The sequence below is a fragment of the Mastacembelus armatus genome, chromosome 7 (genome assembly GCF_900324485.2).
Source record: "Mastacembelus armatus chromosome 7, fMasArm1.2, whole genome shotgun sequence".
Classification (NCBI taxonomy): Eukaryota; Metazoa; Chordata; class Actinopteri; order Synbranchiformes; family Mastacembelidae; genus Mastacembelus; species Mastacembelus armatus.
Genome location: NC_046639.1, coordinates 25019265 through 25033018, shown reverse-complemented (window position 1 = coordinate 25033018; position 13754 = coordinate 25019265). Strand labels below are relative to the sequence as shown.

Sequence of the window (13754 nt, the reverse complement as noted above, 5' to 3'; positions counted from 1 at the left end):
CGCTGCTTGGTGGGCGGGGCCTAGTGGGCGGGGCCTATCTTTATAAAGGAGCGTCACTGTGACACTGCCTATAATAAAACACGATCAGCGCAGGTTGGAAGCCACTTCACAAAAGTACACCTCAGTTTTTATTCTGAGACCGGCTTCCTGCTCCATGATGTGGGGAGTCGCAGTGGTTTTGTTCTGCTCCCTCGCGGCCCAGGTGGAATCACATGAAATTGTAAGTTGTCTTTCAGCAAGTGAGCTATTTATTGTTTCTGATAAAACTGAGCATAATTGAAATGAAGCATTTCTGCTGGGATTTCTTTGCAGAACGTGGAGTGCCGCACGTTTCACGGTAAGTGTAACTAGTGTTTTATCCCTACTCTAGAAGATCACTTCTCTAACAGTAGTACTACGCTGTTTTAAAAGGTGAGGTCTCTATAAGACTCCAAATGTATTTATTGGCCGTTTCAGACACAGACACGTTATTTACATCAAGTTTAGCCCATCATGTTATTATAAAGGCCCTATGATGAACTGGTGACCTGTCCAGGGTGTACCCCTGCCTTTCACCCAGGGAGAGTTGGGATAGGCTCCAGCAGATCCCGTGACCCTAAATGGGAATAGATAATGGATGGTGGAAATTCCTTCATCTCTAAACGTAACTCACTACAGAAAGACTGTTAAAATAGTAAGAAGTTAATATAAATTAAAATTGCATTGGCAGTTTTAGACCAGACCAGTTTATTTTAAATGCCCGATTTTTAAACCATTACACAACAACTAGACTTCATTGCATCGATTTAAAGATTCTAGTGAATGTTTTGAGCACAGACTTTCACAGAAAATATCCAGTAGGCCTATTTCCATAGCTGAAGTATCAGAGAACATCCCATCACATATCAGAGAAGGATCAGTGTGGAGAGTGCACACCGCTATTACCTCTTGTTCCAGGTTTCCCCCCTGTTAGTGACACCTCGCCATCTTTCCTGGCGGGCTTGAATGTGGAGCTGGTGACAGAGGGAGGACAACACATGCTGAACATCAGCTGGGCTGTCAGCATTGATGGTAGGAGATAATCACCTGATGCTGTTGACATAAAGACTGGTTTACCAAATAATAAGAGCAGGAGATATAAATGGAAAAGAGTTCATCGACATGACATTGATTATTGGATATTTTTTTAATTAGAAGAGAATTGACTATCTGTTGAAATAAGTAGCATTTTTACACCTACACGGTGAGTGCATCAAAGAAGTATCATTCTATATTTAAAGCCTGGAATGGTTTTAAAATGGAATAATAATAAAATACAAATGAATAAGAAAAATTAAAAGTTCATATCCTCCTTAGAACCAAGGAAAATAAGTGTCTTCCAATTTCTTGTTTTTTCTAATTTCCTACCTATTTTTGGTTTAAAAAACATGTTACAATTTAGAATTTCTTAAATTTATTTTTATTTTTAATTTGATAGCATGTCCACTGTAGTGGACCATAGCACCGTTTGGATGTGAACCAACTGTCCACTACAATGGACACAAGTCAGTGGGCTGGGTCTCAGGAGGATATAGTATAGTAGGTTATGTGTAGTGAGCCTATAGAGAAACATAAAGGCAGTCAAACCAGTTTTAAATAAAATGTGGATGCATCCACTGCAGCTGACATAACAACACCAACAATAACTGATATCTGGTCCTCAATAAACCCTGCTGTGTGTTTGTCTCTCTGCAGCTAGTATTGAGTATCTGAAAGGCACTCGAATCCTTATTTCAGGAAAACCAACATACCTGTGTGAATACCATCCACATTTGGCCAAGGCAAACCTCACTGGGTCAACTCAGGTAGATAGAATTGATAATATATTTTTGTGCATTTCAGTAATGGTTGTCTGCACATTGTGAATTGAAAATGATGGGTCTACCTATGGGTCTGTGAGGCTGAAAAAAAAAGACTGAAATGACTGTCATCATTTTCAATCTAGAGATGGTTTCATTATTTAGTAAACACAGGAAGTGGATCCATCCTCATCGAAGCTGCCAATCTGCCTTTGCCCCCACTAGGAAGTGGCCCCTCTAGCAGGTACAGCGATATTGATGTGCCTCGTCTAACACATCGTAAGTTCATTTTTTCATTCACAACTTTTCTGATACTTAGCAATGTGGTAAACTTTCAAAAGTATTAAAATGTTTTTTTGTTTTTTGTTGTTTTTTTTTTAAGCAGATGCTAAACAACCAGAGCCTAAGCCAGTTCCCACAGGTGAGCACTCCCATTTGCATGTACATGTATGTGTATATACTAATGTGTAATATGTTAAAACAAAAATGTTGATTATTTATTCTTTACTCTTTTTAAAGATTCCACTACAGCTGAGACCAGTACTACACAGAATACTTCTACCTCTAACCCTGGTACGACTCTTATTTACTTCAAGCACTATCAGTATATGTACTAAATCAGATAAATCTCAGTATCACATGAAGTAATATTAAGAATGTGTTTGGTGTGTCCTTATTTATCCATACAGCCTTGGGAACAGACAAGATGAAAGTCATTTTTGGAGTACTGGCTGTTTTGATGATCCTGAGTTCCTGCTGCATAATCTGTAATTACAACCCTTTAAAATGAAAAAATAAAATAAAATAAGTAGGACTGAAATATACCAATTGTGGGCTCAGTACCATTTTTCCATACAAGTTTGGAAGCCCCTTCCAAATTATAAAAACTGTTTGATGTTGTATTCTTGTGTTGAACATTGCTAACTGTAACCTCTCCTTCCCAGATAAAAGCTGTGGAGCCAACCTAGCCAAATCATTTGGTTTCAAAGGTTTACCTGCATCTCCTGTGGTTCCTGTCCCTGTGCTTGTGGTGTACCCTGCAGAGAATTCAGTCTTCCAGCAGGCTGTGGTGGCCCTGACAGAGTTCCTGCAGTGGCACTGTGGCTGCAGCGTTGCTGTTGACATGTGGCAGCAGGGGAAGATTGCAGAGCTGGGGCTGATGCGCTGGCTGGCAGAACAGGTTAAGGCTGCAGACCGAGTGCTCATTGTCTGCCCACGGGTAGAGATCGTAAGTTGTGTCTAATTTTTAGCATTTAGAGACAAACTTTTATTGAAGTTGGTATCATTAAAAGACAAAAGGGAGTTTAATGGTATCATTTTTTTCTGACAGCACAGCCACTCTCCTTCCAACCACAACTTCCCACAGTCCTCCATACCGGCAGCAGCTCATGACCTTTACCCCCTGATTCTCAACATGGTGGCAAGCCATGCAAAGAACGCCAGTGAGCTGGCTAAGTTCTGGGTGGTGCAGCTGGGTGAGCAGCAGGACAAAAGCCCTACTAACCTGCCACTGGAACTGAGGGCCTGCAGGACTTTTTGTTTGATGACAAGTTTAAACAAACTGTGCCAAAGTCTTCATACTCAAAAACAGGAGGACATGACAATATTTAATCTTTTCTTCAACCCAGGAATTTCTTACAGTGAAAAGAGCACAGTGAAGTTGAGAGAAGCTGTAGAAAAACTAAACAAACATCAGAAAAGCATTTCCAGAGAGTTGGAACCATTGAGCTCTGTGGTCTCCTCTAAATAGAGGAGTGTTAGAATAGTTGACTAGTGAATAGCTAACTTTCATTATGCTTACTGTTTTGTAAAATGCATTTATTTATTTTATTTTTATAGATAGATCCATGCTCCTTGGCTCGCAAAATCCCTATAGATATAGATATCATGTTGTAAGGAGATAAAACACACACACATAAACTGCTATAACAAATCATTTTTTCTATAAATTACAACAAATGTAAAGCCTATAATGTAAAACTAAGCTTGTTTCAAAGCAGGAAATAAATGAAATGTTATGTGATGACATTACATCTAGCATCATTTATAATACTTGAAAATCAGCCGAGCGACTCTTATTTCTCATTTCCCACAAGCATGAAATGGAATCACATTGCTACTGTCTGTAAATACATAAGTATTGCTCTTCCATTGCACAGGAGTGCTCTGCACTGTGACATTTTCTTAGTCCTGGTGGGCTGGTCGACCATTTTAAGCCCATTTGTGGCTATGCATTAATAACACCTTAGAATTATCACATATCATAACCAATATATCTCAACTGAAATATTATTTACTATAATGGAATTATATTAATTAATTATATTATATTAATGGAATATAAATTTTTCTGATGGACTTTTTTGTTTGCAAGCTCCTAAAATATAAAGTTAAAAGACAGACATGGACCGTAACACACAGGAGAAAGGACACTAAGCCAAGTGACTGCTCAGCTGTCAGCTGTCATTAGAGAGATGCAGCTCCATGTAATTTCTTGGTTTGTTTCTGTTCATCAGAATTTAACTGTTACAACCTCCCTATACACTGCACACTGTATATAAATGTTTAAATACTTTATTTAAACTGTATTTAAATAAAGTGAAATAAAGTGTAAATGAGCAATGAGAAATGGAATTTTAAAAATAATTTTATGTCCTGTCAGAAATGTATTATATCCTATTAAGTATTTGTTGTAATAGCCTACTTTTCCAAAATGATATAGAGTGTAAATGTCTACTAAGGCAGGCATTTTAAGGTGTAATGAGAACAGAAGATTACAGCATTTTCTATAATTACCAAGCGTAATTTAATATTCGATATTCTAGAAATATTATTGTTACAGTCTACAAAAGATAAAAATCTACATTTTTAAATAGTTCTGATATTTGTAACAAACTAAACTGATAGAGAATTGGCTGTAAATTGGCTGTTATGATTATTTTAATTATGGGCAGACCTCCTCCCATATACTGAGCCTATAATATTAAATATGACGCGCGACGTTGCCGCGATCACGTATAGTGACGTCATCCCGGCTGCTCATACGTGGAAAACCCAACAAATAGAAAACAGCCTTTTATCCCACGTGGCCAAACACGGAAGTAGAATCCGCCGCTGTAGCAGCTTTTCGTTTAAGAGAAGGCGCGTTGCTTGTGGTTCCGCTGGATCTCACAGGTACTAATTATTTGTACATATTTTAGTCTGTTAGGTTCCGACGAGACCATGACTCAGGCTGAGAAAGAGCAGGACAACGGGAAGGAGAAGGAAAAGGAACGAGAGAAGGAGAAAGAGAAGGAGCAACAGCGCGGGGTGAAAAGACCCATCACTCCTGCTGCCATCCCGGAGCCTTTTCAGGAGGTGAGCTGCAAAGTCTTTTGACTGTTATCTGAAGCTCACATTTATATTATCTAGCCTGGTTTATCCGAATATCTCGGAGTCGAGCTTTTTTAAAGACTTTTCACGGACGCACGTTCCCTGTTCGCGACTAACAGGCGGTGATATCTGTTAATTGGCAGGGGACAAATCTAGTGCAGGTAATATTTTTAGTTTGTAGTTTACTTAATCCCATAATCCCTACATTTCAAATCCCATTTCAGTTTACAAAAGCCCCATGTTAATGTCGTCAGGGGAGATAGGGGAGTTTTTTTGGTGTGTCGTTTGTATTAATATGAAATAATATGAAGCAAAGTTTTTGTCACACTGAGCAAATATTTACTTGTTTTTACTTGACAAATGACGTCTACTCTTAACAACAATGTCATGCATTCTTTTTTCTGTCTATTGAGAATTGTGTATAATTATATAATTTCAGGTCAGGACAAAGATAGTAACTTTGATAAGGAAACAGCTTTCCTGAGTTTAAAGGTCTTTGTCATACACTTGTACAGAACTAAGCATGTAGACATCCATGTCCATATACTCTCTGTTTTTATTGTTTGAGCCTAATCCTAATTCTACAGCATTCACTTATATTTGCTGCATTATTGTGCCTGCATCCTGTGGCAACACTTTGGAAAAGGACACTCTCCCTGTGCACAAGACCAGGAATGTGGACGTGTAGTGTTACACATGACATGGTTATGCTTATTCTTATCACCTAATTATGAACAGAAGTTTATACAGATTATTCTCCTGTTTTACAGCAAATCCAGAGCAATTTTATCATTGTCATTCATCCTGGTTCAAGGACGCTGCGCATTGGCCGAGCAACAGACACTCTACCGCTGACGGTCCCACATGTGATAGCACGCAGACACAAGCAAAGTGGACAGGCCAGATATGAAGATGCCTGGCTGTTGAGAGAGGGTTTAAATGTACGTCACTCATAACCAGATACACCCTGTCTGTGTCTTACTCTCCTCTTCATATTTATGTCATTTACTAATTCACACTGCTCGCTTCTTTATGTTGCCCAACAGAAACCAGAGAGCAATGAGCAGAGGCAGAATGGCCTTAAAATGGTCGACCAGGCCATCTGGTCTAAGAAAATGTCAAATGGAGTGCGGAGGACCCCTGTGTCTGCTGAACAGGTGTGTAATTTACAAGAGAGAAAGGGGAAGAGCAGTGCTGCAGTATTCACACACAGCAGTAAAGTGATTCCATTCCATGCTAGTCAGAGAGAAAAAGAAGATTCGATCAGCTGTATAATAAATGACTGTAGTGTTTATGTCAGCACATTTATTGCTGCTTTGAAACAGGTGTAGTGTATGCTGCCATCAGCAGGAATTTATAGAAGAGTCTATTTATTACACAGTGCCTTTGTTGGTGTGTTTAGGCCAGAGCATATAACTGTCAGATCCGTCCAGCTGTACTAGACAGCAGCTCCAGGGTGAAGTGGACCAACACAACCCACCATCCTCCTTATCTGGTGGGAGAAGAGGTCAGTGCATGTGCTTGAATGAGTTTATAACTTTGACATCTAAACCAATTTACATACAATTTTTGTCTTTTTTTATCAATTTTTTTTCTTAATATTGCTTTATGTCCCTTTCCTCTTGCTCATCCATTATGCAGACACTTTATGTTAATCCATCCGACTGTTACAACATCCACTGGCCTATAGTCAGAGGTCAGCTGAACGTGCACGCTGGCCCTGGGGGCTCACTCACCGCTGTCCTGGCTGATCTTGAAACAATTTGGAGCAGTGTCATTCAAAAGCATCTTGAGATCCCTCTCAAAGATTTAAAAGTAGGAGAAACCTCATCTGCAACACTTTCCTCCACCGGGCACAATGTTATTTATTATTATTCAGCACTGTATATACACACAGTTACTCTTCAAGAATCAGGACCATCAAATGTTTATATAAAGTAATATTAGAAACACCTTTCTGTTCATATTTTTACTTTGCTTTTCTACTTGTTTCCAGTATTACAGATGCATCTTGTTGGTCCCTGACATTTACAACAGGCAGCATGTTAAGGAAATGGTCAATGTGCTGCTGCTTAATATGGGGTTCTCAGGTATTACATACATACATACATATTACATACATATATGCTAATGACAGTACACAGGTCATTAGCATAAATCTTGTAGTCCTCTTGCTCTTCGTTTACCTTAACTTTTATTGTTTTTGTGTGTGTGTGTAGCAATCATAGTGCACCAGGAGTCAGTGTGTGCTACATTTGGCAGTGGGTTAAGCAGTGCTTGTGTCGTGGATGTAGGAGACCAGAAGACCAGTCTCTGCTGCGTAGAGGATGGAGTGTCCCACCGGAACTCCAGGTCAGTGTGAGAACCAACTTTCATGCTTAATTTATGTCAAGGGATATTTTATTATAAGGCATTATAAAGCCTGTTTACACATGAAACCAAGAACAATGACATACGGTAGATAATAATGGTTAAATTCTGATAGATTCATATTTTCATCTGTATTACACTGAATGTTTTAATTGCCTGTTGGACTTTGCATCACTCTGCAGGTTGTGTTTAGCATACGGCGGCTCGGATGTGACACGTGCTTTCTTCTGGCTCCTGCAGAGGGCAGGCTTTCCTTACAGAGACTGTCACCTGTCCAGCAGATTGGACTGTCAACTCTTGCAGAACCTGAAAGAAACCTTCTGCCACCTAGACCAAGTGTGTGTTTGTCAGAGATTTGGGTCTGTATATTTAGAGGAAATGTTGGGAAACAGTGTCTTGTATGTTTAGCAGTTTCAACAAAACATTAGCACCTGTGCAGTTTTACTCCAAGAATGAGAAAGTTAAATCTTTTTAGATTAATTCAAAAATCTGTCTTTACTCCACCTACTTTGGATAGGACATATCAGGACTACAAGATCATGAGTTCCAGACACGTTTCCCAGAAGCCCCAGCTCTTCTTTACCAGGTTCGATTAGGGGATGAGAAATTACAGGTACGTACTGTAGACAATAATGTACAACTAAGATTTTTATTTAAAGGCTCTTTGAATTACTTTGTCTATTAGGCATATTAGTTTCTATGCTAATGTGGCCCTGTCTTGGTGTATACGCATGAGTTAGGCTCCCATGGGTCTTTTCTACCCAACCACATTTGGCATTGTTGGTCAGAAGATGACATCACTTCAGCACCGTTCCCAAGGCGACTCAGAGGATCCTCATGATGAACATTACCTGCTGGCCACACAGAGCAAACAGGACCAGGTAACAAAAGCACTTTCACACATAGATATGCACACATTTCAAACACTTTTTTTTTGCTTATTTTCCTGTTTTCTCCAACAGTCCTCCAAATCTTCTGCAGACCGGAAGGCTATTTCTAGACCAGGAGGAGGTTTGGACAGTGAGATGAGCAGTCAGGGAGGGATGGGAGAGCTCACAGACCTGCCCAGGGGGTGTGGGAGTGGTAGTGGTGGTGGAGGAGGGATGCAGGGAGAGATGGATGCTGGACCTGCCCAGGGGGAGTGCCTGATGGGGGCTGGAGAGCTGGAAGAACCCCTCTCCGCTCACCTCTCCAGGAAGACTGCAATCATGAGCCAGTTTGAGAGCAAAGCACTGGGCCTGGATAAGGCCATCCTGCATAGCATTGACTGCTGTGGTAAGGAAGGAAAGAGGATAAGGTGAAGACAAAGTAGTCAGAATAGGCAGGATGGGATCCAAAGTTAATCGCATTATTTAAAACAGAGAGTGAAGGCAGTATTATACAGGATTGGATAAAAAACTAGAAATACTTAAGAAAAGCTCACTTGGTGTTTTTTATTGACAGCCTCCGACGAAACCAAACGAAAGATGTACAGCTCCATCCTGGTAGTGGGAGGAGGGCTGATGTTTCATGGAGCCCAGGAGTTTCTGCTACACCGTATCATCAACAAGATGCCGCCATCCTTCAGACGGCTGGTAGACAACGTGGAAGTTATCACACGACCAAAGGTACCCTGGGATACATTGTGTAGGACTGATTTGCAATGCAGGCAAAATAGGATGGTATTTAATGGCTGACATTTTTCAGTATTATTGTCTATGTCAAAAGTTATGGATTAGTTCTACGTACAGCATTCTGTATATGTACTGTGTATTTATGTGCACCTGCTCTAGGACATGGACCCTCGTCTGATATCATGGAAAGGAGGAGCAGTGCTGGCGTGTCTAGACACCACCCAGGAGATGTGGATCCACCAGAGGGAGTGGCAGCGCTTTGGTGTCCGCATGCTTCGCGAAAGAGCTGCCTTTGTCTGGTGAAACCAAACCGCATTTACATGAAGTGAAGCTCAAATTTTTGCTGTAGATAAATATTTTTTCTCAAAACACGAGTTAAAATCACTGTAACATGTCTGTGCATAACAGGAAAATATATTTACAGTTACAGTGCTAACACCACTATGAAAATTTCTGTTGGTTGCATCAAAACTCCAGATGCAGTCACTGATGTGCAGCTTATAAATATTCTTTAATAGAAGTTTATTATTCTGTAAATATTGAACTTCTCCTATGTTCACTGATGTCTGATGAAAATAAACGTCCTACTTGAAAATAGAGTAGTTCAAATAGATGGCAAAAAGCCAAATGCACCTTACCCCAAATTAAGAACATATTGAATTTAAACACAAGATTGCCTCCATTAGGACCCAAAGCTTTCTTCACTATGCCTGGCCCTATGTAGAGGCAATGTGATATGTATGTGCATGTGATAGTATTGGACGTAGACAAACTGCATGTCTTAACAGCGCAAATCTTTATTCAAACATAAGAATACAAAACAGGCTTATTAAATTTACGATTCTCAGAAGAGATGACCATAACACAAATGTCAGTGACACACAGAGACACGTGTGGAAGGACAGAGTCAGGAAAAAAGGGAGGAATTGATGGGGAGAGCTGCTATGTCAGCCATTCTGGCCCCTTGTGTAGGAATTCCCAGAATGGCGTCAAGAAACTGCTCATGGCAGCAGCAGCCAATGATGAGGGGCTTCAGCACTGTGACGTCAGTCTTTCTTTCTCAGGTTCTCAGCAAACAGACACTGTGCCAGGCCCCACGCCTACACATCCTGTGTAGGCATTTACCTAGAGAGGAGCAGGGATATGTTCACAATTAGTTCAATGATTTGCTCAGCAATTGGATTGGATATGTTTGCATTTACAATGTTTCAGACAGTTATTAGACTAAACCTCTAATCTCACTTTGTGATACATGCTCTTCAAATAACAGGCATAAAATAACAAAAAGGAGCTTATCCTATGAGCAATGTAAAAATTCAGAAAAGAAAAGTTTCCTCACCTTCCTCATCCTCCTCCACCCATTGGTGGTGGGCTGGGACCTGCACCATGGGTTATTCTTCCCATCCTCCGTCGGCCACCAGGGGGGCCTGGAGGACTGGCAAAGCCAGAAAAAGAAAATGAGGAGGGGAAACAATGATATGAGATGAAATTAAAGAAAAGTCTTCAAAGGGATATTAAGAAATCATATTGTCATTTAGGGTTCATCTGTGGTCTCAAAATCACAAAATGCAACTGAATATTTTTCTTCCAGTTCACACTATGCCCTATTCCTCAACTAGTACACACACGTTGGATATACATGTTATCAATCAGACTTAATTCCCACAGTTAAAGGTTAAGTGACATGTTGGGAATGAACCTACCCTCTGCCATCAGAGAAGCGTGATGAATCGCACTTTCCATCCTTTGTCATGTCAGGGTGAATCAATGTCTTAAAACTGGTAAAGGACAAATAAGATCATAATCAGAGCTGTGCTACATGGTGCTGGTGAACATGGTAAACATTAAACCTACTAATAATCAGCATATTGATTTTAACTTCAGCTCAAAGAACCACTTGCTAAACAGCCACTGACATGGCTGTAGATACAACTAACTACATACTTGTCTCTTTATTATCTCACCTCTTTTCATCACTTCCACTAGTAACGTTTTAAGACCATTAACAACAGAAATCTGAAACTGTATCTCAAGGAAGACAGCTGGACTACAGCGCCTTTGACCAAACAGTAGTTAGTATAATTAATCAGATATTGCTTTAGTGGATTAGTTTGTATGACGGATTGACTTACAACAGCCCGATGAACTCCACTGCCCCCCAGAACATATCGACCAACAGGGACAGTCGCCATGGTGACTGCGCCCTGCTGTCCAGCACCTGGCCTGAGAGACAAAGACAAGAATGAGACAACCGAGGACAGGTGGTGGAAGTCAAAAGAGCCTGAATAATATATAAAATAAATTTTACACTTTCTGCTCCTCTTCACCTGACTTAGTACACACAGGCTAACAACTAATCAGATCATTACAAGCGACAAACAACACGGGGTTAACACACGAGGGCAACATAGCACACTACTGAAATGATATGCTGATGAAACACGTTAGTTAATACCTTCTGATGGAAGAATCTCTGGATTAAACCTGCAGGAGCTTCTGCTACGCATATCCAGTCAGACTACGCTAGCTAAGAAGCTAGGTGGCTAAATTTAGCTTAACTGATCTTTACACGTCCCTGTAGAAGTGTCGTGTTTCAAACGACTTAGAAAACAACTCTTAACTATAAAAAAGCCCAATATGTGTTTCTAAAATAAGAAAACCTTTAAGACATAGAACAAAATCCACTCACCGTTGGACACGTACACCATGTTTCAGAAAGTAACACAGCTGTGTTTACGATTGGCGGTGCACTTCCGGCTCCAACGCGCATGTGCAGCCCTCGTGCAGGAAGAAAATTATTCAAATCAATTGACGTCACTGTGTAAATCATCGATCCAGCATCTATACCTCCTTATCCATAACCATTTTTGTATTGTATTAGGGATTGATTTTTGTAGTGTACGTAGTTTGTATGAAACAAGCTGTGAATGTTAGCTAATCATTGAACAGGACTGAATCACTGAATTCGTATGTGTATAAATTCTTATATATAATGTACAAGTCTGCTCCCATTCATTATTATCACTTCAATCTACAATTCCAACTAAAATGGGATGAGACCATAAAGGACTTTCTGTCTGTTGGATGAACCAGATTGTTAAACCTAATTGGCTTGTGTTATTGGCAAATGAAAAGAAATTTAGGTGTGTGTTCAAACATCATTCCAAAAGCACATGTGTGCACTGAATAATGTTTAAAATGTCAGTTGAGGTTACAGTGGTCTACAGTGTAAACCAGGGGTCACCAATCCTGGTCCTGAAGGCCCACTGTCCTGCTGGTTTTCCAACTCTGCCCGTCCAGATTCTGATTGGCTGAACACACCTGACGCAGGTAATCATCAATGTGTAGGGCAGGGATATCTGGAAAACAAGCATTGTTTTTTTGTAAAACTATGTCTAGGTTGACCTTATTGTGCCATTTGGAGACTCCAAAAAGGAATAGTGCAACCAAATGACTTTATGGATGTTTAGAATTACAGAACACCATATTTTTTTATGCGAATCAACAAACCTAGATGAACTATTTATAAAAATATTTGCTTACTATAATAAAAAATGAGTAAAATAGATGCTGTAAAACGTGAAATATGACTCCTACGTCTCTTGTACTCTGCGTCCTCTGCGCTCCCTGTGCGACACCAGCGTTGTCACGGCAACGGTCCATTCATTGGTCAGAAGGCGGGGCATTCAAAACTCCGCCCCTTAGAATGTGTCGCGTCGTTGGGACGTCATTTTATTGGCTACAACATATGCCAATCATCATTAACAATGGCCTGGCTGACGTCATTAGAAGTTGTAGCACCTGGGTGGGTTTTTACCTGTGAGTGGTGTCATTGGTTTTCATACCGATTGAAGGCCTGAAACCTGACAGACATGCCTGGTTGTGAGCTTACATTGTTCACAGAAGCCTGCAGCATGTGACTCTACTGTTTGTTTGTTTGTGGTAAATAAACAGCGAAAACAATCGGAGAACAGACAGAATTCAAACTTTTTGTGAAAGGACGGTGGTTTCATGGCTTTTTCCTCAAACAAAGTGGGTCTTTTGGACTAAAAACCTGGAGGCATTTCCTGGAGGACTCCTACTGATATGCAACACCTGCCGTTTCCAAACACGTGTGGATCTGCACACATCAGCAAAGGTAAGAGTTACCTTCTTGAGATGCTTGTACTCTTGTTACACATTAAGGAACTGTTGTTGCTGTGACCCTTTGAATCGTGAGGTTTTCTGCTTTCAAACGTGTAGTTAATCGGACTTCATTCAAAAAAATCACTGACTTAGTTGTGATCAGCTCAGGTTAATCAACCCAGAGATCAGGTTTAACTTCAGTGTTTGTTAAACCTGTTTGAGGTTTAAAGGACAAACCTGATGGACCTTGTGTTCTTTAAATTGTGTAGTCAGAACAAACCAAGAACCATTGCAGCCTTTGTTGGACTTCTACCTGCCAAAGTATTTGGTATTTCTACTTTAACAAAAGTAAAAACTGCTTATTTTTTTCATAGTTTTAATATGTTTTAACATGAAATATAGAGTAAGATAGCTTGCTATGTTATGAAATATTTATATTACAAAATTTATGGTGAGG

General features: G+C 40.1%; 3 protein-coding genes across 3 annotated transcripts; 2 read left to right on the top strand and 1 right to left on the bottom strand.

Annotated features, from left to right (window-relative positions):
* The first annotated feature begins 95 nt into the window (after positions 1 to 95).
* il17rb (interleukin 17 receptor B) lies at positions 96 to 4065 on the top strand. Its single transcript, XM_026333056.1, has 10 exons — positions 96 to 220; positions 313 to 337; positions 937 to 1050; positions 1714 to 1823; positions 1964 to 2096; positions 2203 to 2238; positions 2337 to 2390; positions 2507 to 2584; positions 2762 to 3045; positions 3148 to 4065. Exons 1-10 carry the CDS (start codon positions 155 to 157, stop codon positions 3565 to 3567), a joined length of 1320 nt encoding a protein of 439 aa, XP_026188841.1. The 5' UTR covers positions 96 to 154; the 3' UTR covers positions 3568 to 4065.
* Positions 4066 to 5039: 974 nt separating this feature from the next.
* actr8 (actin related protein 8) lies at positions 5040 to 10607 on the top strand. The gene is made up of 13 exons (XM_026333743.2): positions 5040 to 5174; positions 5960 to 6130; positions 6236 to 6346; positions 6592 to 6696; positions 6831 to 7004; positions 7186 to 7279; positions 7409 to 7541; positions 7742 to 7895; positions 8077 to 8172; positions 8300 to 8440; positions 8522 to 8834; positions 9003 to 9166; positions 9332 to 10607. Exons 1-13 carry the CDS (start codon positions 5040 to 5042, stop codon positions 9473 to 9475), a joined length of 1935 nt encoding a protein of 644 aa, XP_026189528.1. The 3' UTR covers positions 9476 to 10607.
* Positions 10508 to 11954, bottom strand: selenok (selenoprotein K). Its single transcript, XM_026333744.1, has 4 exons — positions 11862 to 11954; positions 11305 to 11395; positions 10876 to 10950; positions 10508 to 10607 (listed from the first exon to the last, which is right to left on the bottom strand). Exons 1-4 carry the CDS (start codon positions 11878 to 11880, stop codon positions 10508 to 10510), a joined length of 285 nt encoding a protein of 94 aa, XP_026189529.1. The 5' UTR covers positions 11881 to 11954.
* Positions 11955 to 13754: the final 1800 nt, after the last annotated feature.